This window comes from Podarcis pityusensis, assembly GCF_964106645.2.
Source record: "Podarcis pityusensis genome assembly, chromosome: 2".
NCBI classification, from domain to species: Eukaryota; Metazoa; Chordata; class Lepidosauria; order Squamata; family Lacertidae; genus Podarcis; species Podarcis pityusensis.
The window spans coordinates 119,339,706-119,357,801 of NC_138029.1; the positions used below are offsets into that span (position 1 = coordinate 119,339,706).

Here is an 18,096-nt window from a genome sequence, read left to right on the forward strand (position 1 = left end):
GTCCCGCCCACCTGGGAAATGCAAGGGGGGCCCATGTGAACCTCTTTGTGCTTCCCAGAGATTTGCGTCTGCAGCGATGCCGGAGCGGGCTGTTCCTCTCGCCGGGGGAGCCCCGTCTTAAAGGTGCACCCTTGGGGAAGGGGGGAGGGGCTGGGGAAGGAAGTGCAACCCCCCAAACCCCCACCCTCTCCCAGGGGGGCCCAGCAAGGGTGCCCCCACCCCCCAAAATAATTGCAAGCAAAGCTCCCCTGAGCCGCCTCCCCGCCCCTCCCTTTCCATAGCAGCAAAAGAAAACTTTTATGCTAATAGCTTGCAAATTCTTTTCGAACAACACTCTGTTTCCCTCTCCTCCCTTCCTGGTGTTTGCAATCTTTTTAATATATATATATATATATATATATATGAAACTTCAGAGATCCGTTTGGAGGGGAGGTTGTTGATGGTTGGGATTCTGGCTGGAGGTTTATGGGGGAAGAGGGGGGGTCTCCTCCAGCTTTCCAGATTTTAATCCTTTAATCCCCCGTGGGTCGCTGTTGTCAAATAAATTCTTTGTATTCTTCCCCTGGCTGGTTCTGTTTGCTTTTCCTGGCATTAGAGGGGGGGAACCCCAATCTTGCCACTTTCCCCCCTTTATTAAAAATAAATAAAATTCTGTTGGGGTGTACCCTTTAACAGCTTTTTCCATGAGGAAGTTCTTCAGGTGGGGCAAAATGGAGAAGAAGGCTGTGTACACACCAGGCAGTTAAAGCACATCACATCACACCCCCCCCCAAAAAAAGAAATTGTACTTTATTATGAGTGCCAACAATTGAAGGTTTGGGAGGGGTGAGCTACCGTTCGCAGGATTCTTTGTCGGGGAGAAGTGATGATGTGCTTTAAACATATGTTTTGTATGCAGCCTAAGTCATGTGGAAAAAACTTATTTCCCCTTCCTCTCTCCCTTCCATTTTCTTCTTGCTCTATTTTTTTGTACATTCGTGAGGGTATCAGGGCGGTTTTACGCAATCCCGATTTCAGTACGGTTTGTGCCTGAAAACGTTTCAGGGCTTTGTTTACAATCGGTATGATTCTTGTAACATCCTGCTGAAATCCTGTAACTTTGCATACCACAGATGTTGGTGTGTGGGGTGTGTGTGTGTGTGTGTGTGTGTGTTGTTGGTCCTGTTTTTGTTGGGCTATATGCAGGAGCATCCCTCAAGACAACAGTGATGCAATGCCATTAGGGAATTGTCACAGAACCACTAATAAAATGGACTGATGTGCAGGCGGTCCAGTATGAAGCTGCTTGTCTGTTTTTCCCCATAAAATTTATACACCTCTTGATTGCAAGAAAATATCAAAGCGGTTTGCAAATTGGCCATTGATGTGCTGTTATTGCATCAGTGACCGCTGTGCTGGTTTGCCAGTTCGATTCCGGGTCCGATTCAAGGCCATAAGTGTCATCTAGTCCAACTCCCTGCAATGCAGGAATCTTTTGCCCAATGTGCTGCTCGAACCCACGACCTTGAGATTAAGAGTCTCATGTTCTACGTACAAAGCTATCCCAGCTTCCAGGTGTTTGCGTTAGTGTTTAAAACCCTGCGTGGCTAAGGCCCTGAACTCCCTGAAAGATTTCTGTAAAATAAATTCTCCTCCCAATGCAAATCTCTTTTCATGTGATGCGTGAGCACCCGATGAATGCAGAACTTTTTGAAAGCTGCCTTAATAGAAATGAAGGAGAATTTGAATCCTCAGATACGATCTTCCAAGGGCCCCTTTAGTAATTTCATTTGGATATCTTAGAGGCCTAACATATGAGAAAGACCTGGAAATGGTCGCTCAATTTACAATGGCAGCTAGAATGCTAATCTGTCAGAACTGGAGAAATCCCAAACAACAATCTGAAGATATTAATAATTTTAATCAAAGAAGGGAAGTAACATATCCATAATCTTTAATCGCTGTGTTATGTTTGCTTATGAAACTTAATAAATACAACGAGAAAAAGAAAAATATGGGAAAGATGAATAATGACATATTTGTGCAATATACCGTATTTTTTGCTCTATAAGACTCACTGTTCCCCTCCTAAAAAGTAAGGGGAAATGTGTGTGCGTCTTATGGAGCGAATACCGGCTGCGCAGCTATCCCAGAAGCCAGAACAGCAAGAGGGATTGCTGCTTTCACTGCGTAGCGATCCCTCTTGCTGTTCTGGCTTCTGAGATTCAGAATATTTTTTTTCTTGTTTTCCTCCTCCAAAAACTAGGTGCGTCTTGTGGTCTGGTGCGTCTTATAGAGTGAAAAATACGGTATTTAGTCATATTTAGACACTTTTTAAACATCAACATAAAAACCACAATATATATAATCAGAATAAAAACAACAACCCAATAACACCCCCCTCAAAAAGAGCCACATTTTAAAAGGGCACAGGATGTATCTATAAACCTTAATAAAATGTATTTTAAAAAAACTATAAACCTTAATAAAAGTTATTTTTAAAAATGAAATGTTTAGGAGGAATCTCAGAACCCAGATGGCGTGTTGGCTGAATTGAGATTTCCAATGACAGGAAGGTGATAGATATTTCACAGCTTTCACGTTTTCTTCACTCCCATCTCCCATGACTAAGGAAGCCCAAATTGTGCAAAGATGACAAAATATCAGAATAAAATGTGCAAAGTGAGAGAGATGATGATGCCATTTGGCACAGTTTATAGAGAGCTTACAGACCTCAGGACTTTCGTAGGTACAGCATTTGGATTGGCTTGATGCAGACTTGTATTTGAGGAAGGAGCGTAGCTCAGTGCTAGAGCACCTGCTTGGCGTTCAGAAGGTCTCAAGTTCAGTCCCCAGTATCTCCGGTTGTCCTGGGAATACCCCCTGCCTGCAACCAGGGAGAGCCTCTGCCAGTCAGTGTAGACAATACTGAGCTATATGGACCAAAGGTATAAGTTCCTATTTAAACAGAACATTGTTTAAACCAGGAGGACTAGAATTTTACTTTTTATTTAAGAGAAGGCGTCGCAGCTCAGTGGTAGAGCCTCTGCGTTGCACGCAGAAGGTCTGTGCAAGAAGGAGACGCTTAATTGCAAAGATGTGTGTGGATCTGGGCTTTAACCTCTGTTTATTTTGGATTGTTGCTAGTAAGCACAAGCATTTTCATTACATTTGTGTAATTGCCTTGTAGGTCACAGCGGTCCATCTCGTAACACTCAGTGCAGGCAGCAGTGAGCCACATGGACCAGTGGGCTGGCGCTGCGTAAGCAGGGCTGGATTGCACAATAGGCAGGATCAGCACATGTCGAGGGCCCTGCAGGGAAAGAAAGAGATTTTTTTGTAAAGAAGAAATCGACTTGAAAGAAAACACATCAAAGTTGTCTTAACGGAAAAACACCAGAACCTGTTAGATATCCTTACACTTCATTCCCCACCCCCACCCCGGTGTTCGAAATTCCCCAGGCGTGTTTTGCTCCTGGCGTGGGCCCAACTGGAGATTTCTGGGCCCCAAGTTGGTGAACACAGTTTAAAAGCTTCCGTAGTTAATTCCATTTCCATTTCCCCGTGTGTGTTTCTTGCATACTGGGACAAGTGAACTGTTGTAAGAGCGAGTTGTAGCTGAGAGAATTGTGGCGTTGGAAGGGATCCTGAGGGACGTTCCACTGGGGCAAATATAACCTAGATTTAAAGTGTGGTTTGGTGCCTAGCTTATATTTCTTTAGCTCCCAACACTACTTCCCTCGTTTTTCTCTTTTCAGTGCATAGCCCCACCTAAACCAGGAGACCTCCTACTAATGTAAACTGAAATAATGCGAGGAGATCAGATTCTGCCATGTGCTGCTATAAATCTACTTTGTTTTAAAATCATATTTTATGATTTAGTGTTGGTTTTATTTTGTATTGTATACGGGGCCCACCATAATCTTTCCCTTCCTCTCAGGGTTTTTAATGAAGCCCTTTGTACAAGGCAGGTTCTTGTGTTATATAAGTTTGTGGGGTCCTCTGAACTTATCTGAACCATAGCTGTCAACTTTTCCCTTTTTTAAAGGGAAATTCCCTTATTCCGAATAGGATTCCTCGCAAGAAAAGGGAAAAGTTGACAGCTATGATCTGAACATCAGTTTCAAACTCTGCATGTGAAACTGCTCGGCTTACCACACCTGCTTTCCATTTCTGAGGGAGAAGGAGATGGTTTTCAGTCCCTGCCCGCAGCGTGGAAGGAAACGGTTTTCTTCTTCTTTTTCTTCCAGGGGCTGGTGGAAGAAAAGGCAGCCGTGCACCTCACCAAGGAGAAGTGGGGCCTGCTGGATCTGAACCAGAGGTCATGCTGGAGATTCATGACTTGGTGACCTCTCTGGGTGAGGATCCCTTTCCCCCGTAGCCAGGATACTAAGGTCCTGCTGTGTCCGGCCTCACAGCCTTGCTAGTCCAACATCCTGTTCACAGAATCATAGAATTGTAGAGTTGGAAGGGACCCATAGCTGTCAACTTTTCTCTTTTCTTGTGAGGAATCCTATTCGAAATAAGGGAATTTCCCTTTAAAAAAGGGAAACATTGACAGCTATGAAGGGACCCCAAGGGTCATCTAGTCCAACCCCCTGCAATGCAGGAATCTCAGCTAACGCATCCATGACAGACGGCCACCCAACCTCTGCTTTAAAACCTGCAAGGAAGGAGAGTCCACAACCTCTGAAGGGAAGCCGTTCCACTGTTGAACAGCTCTCACTGTCAATAAGTTCTTCCTGAAGTTTAGTCGGAATCTCTTTCCTTGCAACTTGAAGCAGCTTGTTTGAATCTTACCCTTCGGAGCAGGAAAAAACAAGCTTGCTCCATCTTCCATGTGGCAACCCTTGAGATATTTAAAGATAGCTATCACATCTCCTCTCAGTCCCTTATCTTCCAGGCTAAACATACCCAGCTACCTTAACCTTCTCGGGCCTTCTCGGTAGTGGCGCCCACCCTGTGGAACGCCCTCCCATCAGATGTCAAGGAAATAACAACTACAGTGGTGCCTCGGGTTACAGATGCTTTAGGTTGTGCATTTTCGGGTTGCGCACCGCGCCGAACCTGGAAGTACTGGAATGGGTTACTTCCGGGTTTCGGTTGCACTGCGGGTTGCGAACGTGCCTCCTGCACGGATCACGTTCGCAATCCAAGATTCCACTGTATCTGACTTTTAGAAGACATCTGAAGGCAGGCCTGTTAAGGGAAGTTTTTAATGTTTGATGTTTTATCCTGTTTTTAATATGCTGTTGGGAGCCGCCCAGAGTGGCTGGGGAAACCTTGTACAGTCATAAAAAGGTAAAGGAACCCCTGACCATTAGGTCCAGTCACGGATGACTCTGGGTTGCGGCGCTCATTTCGCTTTATTGGCTGAGGGAGCGGGCGTATACAGCTTCCGGGTCATGTGGCCAGCATGACTAAGCCACTTCTGGCGAACCAGAGCAGCGCACGGAAACGCCGTTTACCTTCCCGCCGGAGTGGTACCTATTTATCTACTTGCACTTTGACGTGCTTTTGAACTGCTAGGTGGGCAGGAGCAGGGACTGAGCAACGGGAGCTCACCCCGTCACAGGGATTCAAACCACTGACCTTCTGATCAGCAAGCCCTAGGCTCTGTGATTTAACCGACAGCGCCACCCGCGTCCCTCTGTACAGTCATACCTCGGGTTAAATATGCTTCAGGTTGAGCGTTTTCAGGTTACGCTCCGCGGCAACCTGGAAGTAATGGAATGTGCTACTTCCGGGTTTCACCACTCAAAATGACGTCACGCGCATACGCAGACGTGGGTTGCGTTCACTTCAGGATGTGAACGGGGCTTCGGAATGGATCCCGTTCGCATCCAGAGGTACCACTGTATGTCACTCCTACACTGGGTAATCTGAGCTTGTTCCCACTGTGCTCTCTGCTCTATCACTCTCAAAGCCTGTCTAGTCTTAGGCGAAGGGGGGTCAGGAATGCTTTCCAAGGACACTGAATCTGCCAGCTGTCTCTCTCCTGGTGTTTCCTTTTCTAGCTGCTCCTCACCCAGTATTTCCCAGCTTTTCCCCTCTGGACTATGCCCTTCTGCAAACCACTGTTCTAAATCAATACTGTCCTCCTGCCCTTGGGAAGGTTCAGGAAAGGGGGGGGCTCCCACCACTCCTCCTCAGTCCAGACCCTGACATTACTGCGTCTCTATTTCAAGATGGACATGTGAGCTCCAGACCTGACCTCATCTCCTGGCTGGAAGAAGACAGAAAAGACCTCTTTGCCAAAGGCTCCATGGAAGAGATCAGATCCACAGGTGGGTGTGTCTCTGAGGCCACGCCAGCCCCTGGCACTTAAATCAGCATCGTGCCACTTTAAGCCAACAAGAAATAATAGCGATGGCAATAACATACTTGCTTCGTATCTCAACCTGAAATCTTTGGGCGCCTTAACGGATCCCAGCAAAAAGGACTCAATATAAGAAATACAGGGCAGGATTCAACTCACAAGTCCCGATAGTGGAAACTCATAACAGGGACTTTTGCTCGCAGAATGGGACGGTCCCCTCCCATGCCCCCCCCCCCCCGCGCCAATTGGCTCAATTGACACAATTAAATAATTATATGTAAAATGACTATTATTGCTAATTAATAGTCACAATTCCACGTTCTGTGTATGATAATTAAAGATTTCTAGTAATGATACTCATAATTCCACATTTTACCTAACGTAAATAAACACCGCTAAACTGTTTATATTTAGGTGAAAGAATCACAAAAACCAACTGGATGCAAAACACGAAAATATATCAAAATTCCTAAAATGCAACATCGTTACAATACAGCATTTTTTATTTTATTTTTTGCAAATACTAAATCTAAAAATAAGGTATTTAAAATATATTTGCTTACATATTGTGTGTGTGTTATTTATATTAATATTTTACATTAATGTAAAAGTTCACCTTTTCCCTGTAAGAGCTTTGATGGAAGCAGAAGACTCCTGTCAGTTTGCAGGGATTTGTGGATATTTGATGCTGCTTTTGTCAATCCAGCAAGTAGTTACCTTTTTTTTAACCTGTTTGTTAGTGTTTCTGCCTTTCTGGAAATAGAACTGAGTTTTCAGGTATTTCTCTCTCTCCTCTTTCTCTCCTTCCCTCCATATCTGGATCCCAAAGGTGCCAGATCTCTGAAGAAGATCAAGGTAGAGAGCTTCCCGGACGAAGCTCCCGTGATCAAGGAAGAGTATGAGGCTCTGCCAGAAAGATGCCAAGAGAATATTTCTTTCCCCAGTGAGGCCGGTGAGGAAGGTGAGTCCCAGTTGCCACCACAACACTGGGGTGGACCAGATAGTAATTATTATTATTATTATTATTTCTTATTATTTCTTATTTATACCCTGCCCATCTGGCTGAGTTTTCCCAGCCACTCTGGGCGGCTCCCAATCAAGTGTTAAAAACAATACAGCATTAAATAGTAAAAACTTCCCTAAACAGGATAGCAAGTACATTCAGCATAAGGATGGAATTATGGGGGCACACAGGAATTATGTCGAGCTCCTTCAGGATAAGGGTGGGAAAACGAGCGAGGTCCCAGCCAAAGAAAAGTGGCAACATAAGTTGATGGAATACGCACAGTTTGCAGACTTAACATATAGAATAGGAGAACAAGAAGAACATAGAGAAGATTTGGAAACGTTTATTAAATATAAACACTGAAAACACTGGCAACATTAAGATAAATTCAACAGTGTAAATAAGTTTTGATGGATGTAATAATGGAAAACCGATTGATACAGCTTTTGTAAAATATGCAGGGATATAATATAGGTAAAATGAACCATGGAAAGAGAAGAAGGGAAGTCACTAATATCTTAAAGATGCAAAAATGAGTACTTTAAATTTTAAAACAGAAAAATTAATTAAAAATTCACACACACACACACACACACACAGATACACATAAAGGAATTATGGCTAGCTTCTTCAGGATAAGGGTGGGATAGACAGACAGACAGACAGATAGGAACATTTTGCCATGGTTAAATAAAGAAAAAAAGTGGAAAAGTACTTAAAATTGTTATACAATACAAGATGGAGTAATGTTATTATTCCAATGAGTATTCAATTAATATCAAGTCACTAAAATTTTTCTGTTGTACGTCCACAAACTCTGGTGTTAACGATCGCACTGCAGATTTGCGTAACACAATTTCCCTTCCTTGGTTTTTTTTTGGGGGTGTGTGTGAATAATTTTTTTTAGATTTCAGTTACAATAATTGAGTAAAAGCCTCATTATAACAATGCCAAATTATAATACCATTAATAGTGCCAATCGTTCAAAAGCCAAATTATACAATTTAGGTGGGCCCCCGCGTGCTAGAATGATTTACTTTATTTCCGCGTTCCAAAATCTTACAATTTTTTTAAACACTCGTCAGAATAACACACCCTTGTACCTCAACTGCAATTTTAACGACTTCCACTCACATTAGCACATCAAATGATTTACAGTCCTACAGGTGAAGCATTCAAACTCTCTCTGTGTTCTTCTTGCGTGTGGTAATTATTCTGTCCGTGATGTTTCTTCCTGTTCTTTAATATATTATGTCTATGAGGTGAATTTTATTATTTCGGTCACAGACCAGTTCCAGCCCACATACAATATCGAGGAAGTCATAAAACACGATAGAGATACATTTGAATTTGCAAGTACCGTATTTTTCGCTCCATAAGATGCACTTTTTTCCTCTTAAAAAGTAAGGGGGAATGTCTGTGCGTCCTATGGAGCGAATGTGTGGTCCCTGGAGACAAATTGCTGGAGTACGGCACGCTCTTGGGCCGCTCTTTGGTGGTGGTGGGGGAGCCGCGCTCCTCTGCCGGCAGCCTCGGCTTCCCCCTGCAGCCCCAGGAAGCTTTGGAGCAGCGGGAAGGCTGTGCACCCAAGCCCCACACTCCTGGGCTGCTGAATGGGGGTGGGGGGTGCTGCTCTGCCAGCAGCCTGCCCTTTCCCCTCAAGGTTTGGAGCAGTGGGCAGGCTGTTCGCTGAGAGAGGGGAGGAAGAGGACGGAGAAGAGGGGGACCAAGAAGCTGGGTGAAGGGAGAGGAGGTACCATAGGTTGCCGTGAGTGGAGAGTCATGGTAGAGGGCAAAGGAGGGAGCAGCGAAGGGGAGAAATTGCAGACGTCACCTGAGGAGTTTGGGCGAAAGGGATGGAGAGGAGGAGGCTGGGAAAGGGGACTCTGCTGCTTGGGGAGGCGGAGAAAAAAGTGGGGAGAAGGAAAGGAAAGTATTTTACATGAAGATAGCGAAGAAAGTGATGTCAGTGATTGTGAGCAACTGAGCTTCATAAATTATGACTCTAGCAGGGATGAGTTCTTGGGGTTCACAGAAGACCTTAAAGTTTCTCTTCATTTGTTAATGACAGTGATGGTGGTTCTTAATGCCATTGTTGACTGCTGTTCACTTTACATGGCTGTAATATGATTCTGAGATACTGGTTGTTTATTAAATACAGTAGTTTATACAACATTTGATTCAGAATATTTTTTTTCTTGTTTTCCTCCTCTTAAAAACTAGGTGCGTCCTATGCTCGGGTGCGTCCTATAGAGCGAAAAATACGGTAATTGTAATATATTCTGTCTTTCTTCTCCCTTCCTTCCTTGTAACCCAAGCACACCTGCTGAGCCGCGCCTCCGACCCCGGTTTCCCCGAAGGCATGTCCCTCTCGAGCAGCGGCCGGAAAGGGCGAGGCGTCTCCTGGAGGCACCAGGAAATCTTGGACCTCTTGGACATTTGGGGGGAGCCGAAGATCCAGGAGCAGCTGCGTGCCAGTCACCGCAACATCGAGGCCTTTGAGATCATCGCCCGCAAGATGGCCTGCCGCGGCCACCGGCGCAACGCCGTGGAGTGCCGCTCCAAGACCAAGTGCATGAGGCTGGAGTACCAGCGGGTCGTGAACCACAACTCCCGGACGGGGAAGCACACGGCCACCTGCCCCTACTACGCAAAGCTGCACAGCATCCTCCACAACGGGGACGCGGCCGTCCGGCCCAAGCGCATCCCCAGGAACATTAAAAAAAAGACAAGAGCTTCGGCGCCGCTTGCCAAGGAGGCTGCTGCTCCCGAGCGCGCCGTGGAACTTTGTGCCCAGGATGCGCAAGCAGGAAGTGCAGAGGAGTACATGGTGAAGCAAGTTCTTGTACCTGGTGGGCAGAATTCGTCTTATTAGGGACAAAGGAATGTGGGGAGCTGCCTTAGACAGGGGTACCTTGGGTTAAGGACTTACCGTATTTTTCGCTCCATAAGACGCACCTTTTCCCTCCTAAAAAGTAAGGGGAAATGTGTGTGCGTCTTATGGAGTGAATGCAGGCGGGAGGCAGGCGAGAAAAGCCCCCAAAAGTCGCACACACACTCCAAGTGGCTCTTGGGGGCTTTTCCCTGAGGAGGGAGAAGGGACTGACTGGCTTTTAGAGGGGGAATGCAAGAAAAAAAATTTTTTTAAGGGAGCGCTGAGCAGAGTGTGGAATGCATACAATCTCTGCTCAGTGCTCCCTTTAAAAAAATTTTTTTTCTTGCATTCCCCCTCTAAAAACTAGGTGCGTCTTATGGAGCAAAAAATACGGTGATTCGTTCTGGAGGTCCGTTCTTAACCTGAAACGGTTCTTAACTTGAGGTACCACTTTAGCTAATGGAGCATCCCGCTGCCGCCGCACGATTTCTGTTCTCATCCTGAAGCAAAGTTCTTAACCTGAGGTACTATTTCTGGGTTAGCGGAGTCTGTAACCTGAAGCGTCTGTAACCCGAGGTACCACTGTACAGATCCAGCTGTCTGCAACTGCCTCACGGGAGCCAGACTTGCCAGAGATGACTTGCTGTCCTCATTAGGCCTGACACTCCTGTGCTGATCCTGTTTTTTTACTAATAAAGAGTTAACTGCACTTGCTAGGTGTGGTTTACTGCTGGCCCGCTCCTGTCAGTATGCTCTTCAGAATTAAACTTCTCGCATGGTCTGAGTGAATCATGCCTCACATTTAGAGAAGAGCGTTTATTTATTCAGATCCCAACAGCCCCAGCCAAGGGATAGCTCAGCTGGCAGAGCATCAGACTCTTCATCTCAGGGTCTTGGGTTTGAGCCCCACGTTGGGCAAAAAGATTCCTGCATTGCGGGGGTTGGACTAGATGACCCTCAGGGCCCCTTTCAGCTCTGTGATTCTGTGCAAAGCATGGCCAGCGGTTGCAGATAATGGGAGCTACAATATCTCGAGAGCTACAGCTCCCCAACCCTGTTTCTATATGCTTTAACTTAATTTTGCCCGATTTTCTTTTCTAAAAAATTATTATTTCTCCCTAGGAGATGGTCATAGCGAAGAAAAGGCCATAGAAGAAAGCATTGAGACGTGCATCGTTGGAGATCGCTCTGGTGAGTGCTGTTGGCATCAATAAATGTCAAGCGAGTAGCTGCTTGGGCTGCATCCACTCAGCTGTGGGTGAGAGAGTGTCCGTCAGTTAATTCATTCCCCACCCGTCCGCCCCCAAACAGACTGCCTTTCCCGTTTAATAGATGCAGCCTCCAGCGGAATAGGGGTGGAAATGGAACCCGACCAGGCAGACACAGAGGTGGAGAAGGAACAAGGTATGGGTTTCAAGATCATTGGTATTTTCTACACTCGATTATTGTGGGACTATACTTGATGCCTGTTGTCTTTGTCCATGGAGTTTTCTTGGCAGGGATACTGGAGTGGCTTGCTGGTTCCTGCTCCAGGTAGATCCCGCTTGGTCAAAACTCTCCAGTATGACCTGTCCATCTTGGGTGGCCCTGCAGGGCATAGCTCATAGCTTCTCTGAGTTATTCAAGCCCCTTCGCCACGGCAAGGCAGTGATCCATGAAGGGGATCTTCTTGGGAGAAAAGCAATGACAAACCTAGACAGCATCTTAAAAAGCAGAGACATCACCTTGCCAACAAAGGTCCGTATAGTTAAAGCTCTGGTTTTCCCAGTAGTGATGTACGGAAGTGAGAGCTGGACCACAAAGAAGGCTGATCGCCGAAGAATGGATGCTTTTGAATTATGGTGCTGGAGGAGACTCTTGGAGGCAGTGGAAGACCGGAGTGCCTGGCGTGCTCTGGTCCATGGGGTCACGAAGAGTCGGACACGACTAAACGACTAAACAACAATAATCCTTGGTGCAGAATGCTGCAGCTGGACTGTAGGTGGGAACAAGCTACAGTCAAACCTCGGTTGTTGAACATAATCCGTTCTGGAAGACCGGTCAATTTCCGAAACGTTCGACAACCGAAAACTGAAAACGGAAGCCTCAATACAATAGGGAAACTCAAAATGGAAGCTGTGCAGCACGTTCGGCTTCCGAAAATCGTTCGACAACTGGAGCATTTACTTTCAGGTTTTCGGCATTTGGGGGCCAAACAGTATGATAACGGAGGCGTTGGGGAACCGAGGTTTTGCAGTACAACCGGCACCTAACTTGGATGTTTCCAAAGCTTGTACTGGCTGCTTTGTTCTATCGGGCTCAAGGATCTTGTATTAGTTTGCAAGGCTCTTAACAACTTCGATCCAGGATACAACCAGGGCAGCCAAGATCGGTTCAGCTGACCGAGCCTTTGGTGTGGAAGGCATTTGCCTATGGAACTCCTTGCTAATGGAAGTTCAGCAGGAACCACACCTGCTTTCTTTTAGATGTCTTTTAGACAGCAATTTTGTTTGGAACTTTTTCGCACCCCAAACCAACCAATTTCTGTTGATGTTGTATTATTATTATTTTTTATGTTGTGAACCAATTTGTTTTAAATAGAGGCATGTGCATGGTTTTGAAAGTGCAGTTTATAAACAGTTTACGTGTGCCTTAGGGAGTGCCTGAGGTCTTATTTCTCTGCCTGATCACCGAGGTTTTTGGGGCTGTCTCTCTCACACACAGCTCATATCCCACTCGGAGCTGGGCCTTCCGTATTGTGAGTCTAAGGCCCCATCTGTGCATTTAAAGCAGTATTATGCCACTTCAAACAACCATGGCTACCCCCAAAGCAATCTGGGAACTGCTGCTAAGGGTGCTGAGAGTTCTTCGGAGAGGCCACTATCCCCTTCACAGAGCAACCATTCCCAGTGTTTCCTATGGAGAGGGACAGTTTTTGTGTTTTTTAAATTATTTATACTTTTCAGATATGTACATTTCACTGATTTTACAATCATTTTAACATTTTAAAACTTGACTTCTTCCCCCCTCTTTCTGTGGTTCCTTAAATTTATTTTTATTATCTTTTGCATATCCAAATTCACTTAACTTACCCATTTATTTGTATTCTTTAAATATATAATCTTATGTAACTGCAAGTTACATAATCCTGCCAGTTTTTTTATCTGTTTACAATTTATCTGTAAATATTCAATAAACCATCTTGATTTCTTATTTTTCCAGTAAGTTTCTCTATTTCTGCATATTCCATAAGTGTTTGTATCCATTCTTCCTTTGCTGGGACTTCTGCTTCTTTCCATTTTTTGACGAGTAGCATTCTTGCTGCTCTAGTCGCATACATGAATAAGTTTCTATACAATTTAGGTAGTTCTGTCCCTATAATTCCCAAAAGAAAAGCTTCTGGTTTTTTTTTTTTTACAAAGGTTATTTTGAACATCCTTTTTATTTTATTGTATATCACCCAGTAAGCCTTAACCTTGCTGCAAGACCACCACATATGATAAAAAGAACCTTCTTTATCTTTACATTTCCAACACTTACCGTATTCTTCCGTGTATAAGACGATGCTTTTCGCTATATAAAAAAGGCAAAAATTGGGTGTCATCTTATACACGGATCGTGAATGCAGAGGGGGGATGTGCGATTAATGGCAGCAGCAAGCAGATTGGCAGTGATGATTGGGCGGGTGATTGGTGGCTGCGGCAAGGCCTGCTGGCGATTAGCGGTGGCGGTGACAATTAGGCAGGCAATTGGCGGCTACGGCAAGGTGTGCGATCGGCAGTGGCTGTAGCAAGTGATCGGGCAGGCAGGTGAGCGATTGGCGGAAGTGACCTCCCCCACCCTACCCCAAAAAAGCTAAACAACTTAGTTTCTTAATTTGGGGTTTAAGAAAATAGGGGTTTTCTTATACACAGAAAAATACGGTATTTGATTTGGATTTATACATTAAAAGGTTGAGAGGGATTGATAGTTAAGCCACTTTGCGAACTGTAGGTCTGCAAGGGAAATAAGGGGTCCCTGAGCATCTCTCAGCAGCCTAGCAAACTACAAGGTTTCAGATCCGTTGGAATTAATGGACATGACTAACTTATGCCCAAGTTGCCTCTTGCAAGTACTTATGTCTGTCCTGAACCTTCAATGGATGCGCCTAAATTCTGGTATGGCGAGAGAAGCTTTCTTTCTCCATGCCTCGTATAATTTTTACACACCTGCACCGTGTCTCCTGGCCTTTAAAAGCCCCCGACTGTTACCACCTTTCATCATATAGGCGGGTCTCTGCGTCCCCTTAAGGCTCTCCTCTTTGTTCCCCTTCCAGACGCTGCCGCCCCGAACCGCCCGGCTCCTGCCCTGTCCCCTGACACTTGCATGGCGATCCTGAGGACCAAGAAGAAGCGAAAAGGCGAGAGCGACATGATCGAGCGGCTGATGAAGCACTCCTCCATGGAGAACGCCCGGCTCCTGTCTGCCATGGAGAAAGACAGCAAGGTTTTCTCGGAGTACGTCCAGCTCATGAAAGAGGAGGACGCGCAGATCAAGGAGGAGAGGAAAGCCTTCCTGAACTCCATTGACAATCTCGGCACCATCTTGCAGAGCCTTGTCTCTGGCCTGAATAAAATCGGAGAGGCCCTGCTCAGGCCTGACCAAAGCCCGGCCCCCGGGTTCGCAGACAGCTTCTCCTCTCTAAACTCGCCCTCGGGCTGCGTGTCGCCGGTGCTTTGCAACGGAGAAAGCGCCCCTTCTCAGAGCACCCATTTCCCCGGCTCGCTGGAGAGGGCGTCTCCGGAAACATCGAGCCCCGCCAAGGAATCGGTGTACATTCCAGACTGCCAAGGGTAGCTGTGGCTAAAAGGCCAGGTGTGGACGACCCTTTTCGAGCCTCCCTTGTGGCTTAACCTTCCCCAGCCCCCGGGGCCTGCATGCCAGAGGTGGGGGGAGCTGGTGCAAAAGGGGCAGAGCCGACGCAGAAAAATAATAACAGGCTGGTGTCACCTCTCACGCATCTGCCCCCCATTGATACAGAAACACAGGGAAATTAGATCTGTCCCCCTAAGCTGGACTGCTTGTGGGTGGCGATCTCTTGAGCCGCAGTTTTCAGGATGCAATCTTTACTCTACTGCAGAGCAATGAGGCTTGAACTCATGGCAGAAACGAAGAGTCTCCCCCCGTTCCTCCAGCCTGAGCGTTTTTGTCAGGGTGTGGGTTGCAGAGTAGGGGTGGGATGTTAAAAAAAACCCTTCCAAATCTCCCAGTTGCAACCGACCTGCAGCAATGGATTCGCCGTGCATGGAGCCACTGGGAGGCGGGTTAATGGGACCGAGGATCAGACTGCTGGCCCCTCACCTCTGGCTCAAACCAGCAAGCTGCACTGCTCCCCGCTTGCGGTTTACCCAAGGTATCCAGTCGCGTTAGACGTTTTGGGGAAGAGAGCTTTGGCAAAATGCCCTTGGCGTCTCACACGGAAGTTGGCTGAGCCGTTTGGCAGCCTGAGATTGCTTTTCGGCACCGAAACCAAAATGAATTCTACCGAAGTGCGGGGAGATATAACCTTCCTCCTCAGCCCGATTGGCACTGGTCGCCTGAGGGGCTTGTGTGGTGCGCGGTTGAGAGGCAGGTGGCGTTGGTCTGTGGCCCCCGGATGCCTAGCCAAGGCTGAATGCGACCCTGCGGACAGTAACTGTTTGCCGCCCCTGTTCCAAGTGCATGTTCTTTACTGGGGTTTTTAATAGCCTAATGAGCGCAGCTGCATTCAGATGAAATAAGCCAGAGTGAAGGATTTCTTTTTGAAAAAAAATAGATCTCTGCCTCTATATATATTATGCATTTTTCTAACAACTCTAATTTTAGCGCACACCTGAACCCATTTATATTCTGTGTTTTGTGCAACAAAAGCATAGGTTCCCTGATTTATAAATAATAAGCACCTTTCTGTCACCGCCCCCGGTTGTTTTAAAGAAGATTTTTTAATAAAAGAAATGGTTCAATAAAAGAAATTACTCTTTTCGTCCGAACCGTCCTGCTTCTTATATTCACAGTTGGTATATTTTTTTACCTCAGCATTTTCCCTTCATGGTACGATAGTTGCGCCTCCAAGTTCCTTAAATTATGATTGACGGAAGGGATACGGGTGTTAAGATTTCTTATCTGCCCTTTACCGTAAGGTCCCAGAATGGGTTGCAGTAACATATACAGTTACAAAAACGAATAAAAATGGCGTCAACAGTGAGACTGTTCCAGAATTATCCTCTGTACTAGAGTGAGGAACTTTTCTCAGCCACATAATCTCCTGGACATCTTTTTGGGAAGTGGGGAATATGCAAGTGGTGGGCAGGGAAAGAAGCAACAGCGTGAGGCACAATAAGTGTAAATTTCACCTTTGTACAGAAGTCTAGCTTCTCCACACACAAACAGTAACTTCCCACAAACAGCTCAGTGACCATGCAGTTTACGGATGCTCCCGCCGCCCCTGATGTTTTACTTTAATTATTACTTTAGTAATTTTTGATGGCTTTTGACAGTTTTTTGATTAATAATTCTATTTTTGTTTTGTAAACCCGTTTGAGGTTTTCACGATAATCGAGCATTCTGTACGTTTCATTAAATAAAATAATAAATAAATCCAAAACAAAACGCAAGGCCCACAATCCCTGCACAAATAATCCCTAGCTTGCATACATAAATAGTCTGCACGGATGTTATCAGCCCAGAGATGGAAAGAAGACGAAGTCCCTACCAGAGAAGAATGGCAAGTCAAGTTGACGGATTATGCCGAAATGGCCAGAATGACCGGAAGAATCAGAAATCGGGAAGACCAAAATTGTTAATAAGGAACGGGGAAAATTTATGACTTACCTTAAAAACCATTGTAAACAGTTAAAATCGTTAGTAGGGTTGGAATATCACTTGTAGCTTAATGATGAATATTGGACACAATAGAGATGTAAAAGATTTGTATTACTATAAAAGATGCAGGAGGAAAGATTAACAATAGGACCCACAAAGGGGAGGTGGGAAGTCCCAAGAGATTCCTTGGAATCTTGTTTTTATGTTGTATGTTCAATATGTGACTGTAAAATTTTAACTTGAAAAAACCAAATAAATAATTTAATAATAATAATAAATTTCATTTATATCCCGCCCTCCCCGGCCAGCGCTGGGCTCAGGGCAGCTAACACCAATAAACTCAGAGTAAAAAACATAATGGGGGGGGGGAGCAATTTAAAATACAGGTTAAAATGCAATTTAAAATGCAGCCTCATTTTAATAGTAGGCCATAGATCAAAACCATAAGGGGAGAGAAACATAAGAGTCAGACTGAGTCCAAGCCAAAGGCCTGGTGGAACAGCTCTGTCTTGCAGGCCGTGCAGAAAGATGTCAAGTCCCGCAGGGCCCTAGTCTCTTCTGACAGAGCGTTCCACCACGTCGGGGCTAGTACTGAAAAGGCCCTGGCCCTAGTTGAGACCAGGGACCTCCAAAATTTTGTCATTTGTGGGCCTTAAGGTCCTCTGCGGGGCATACCAGGAGAGGCGGTCCCGTAGGTGAGTCCTAGGCCGCATTGGGCTTTAAAAGGATTAGGATTAGTCCTTCTGAATACCAATCGCTGGAAATCGCAGAAGGGGGTGGGCTCCTGTGGACAAATCCCACTTGTGGGTTTTGTTGGCCACTGTGGGAACAGGAAACTGGACCAGATGGGCCATTGGACTGATCCTGCGGGCTCATCCTACGATCTCAATATGGGAAAAAGCAGGTAAGAAATCAAGTCAACAACATTTAGGAGCATTTTATAGACTCTCCTGTTCTCCCAGGCACTTGATGGCTGAAAGAAACTGTTCCCTGAAATTATTAGCCGTGAGGATATCTGGCTCCTTATAAATGTTTTTAGCTCTACTTAGTGCTTATTATGGGACGCAGGTGGTGTTGTGGGTTAAACCACAGAGCCTA

The 18,096-nt window shown here is 45.6% G+C and overlaps 1 protein-coding gene across 1 annotated transcript; it reads left to right on the forward strand.

Annotated features, from left to right (window-relative positions):
- Nucleotides 1–16,166, forward strand: LOC308469786 (uncharacterized protein). The gene is made up of 8 exons (XM_080992730.1): nucleotides 1–123; nucleotides 4,230–4,337; nucleotides 6,168–6,266; nucleotides 7,128–7,259; nucleotides 9,623–10,156; nucleotides 11,302–11,370; nucleotides 11,512–11,583; nucleotides 14,474–16,166. Exons 2-8 carry the CDS (start codon nucleotides 4,304–4,306, stop codon nucleotides 14,992–14,994), a joined length of 1,461 nt encoding a protein of 486 aa, XP_080848856.1. The 5' UTR covers nucleotides 1–123; nucleotides 4,230–4,303; the 3' UTR covers nucleotides 14,995–16,166.
- Nucleotides 16,167–18,096: the final 1,930 nt, after the last annotated feature.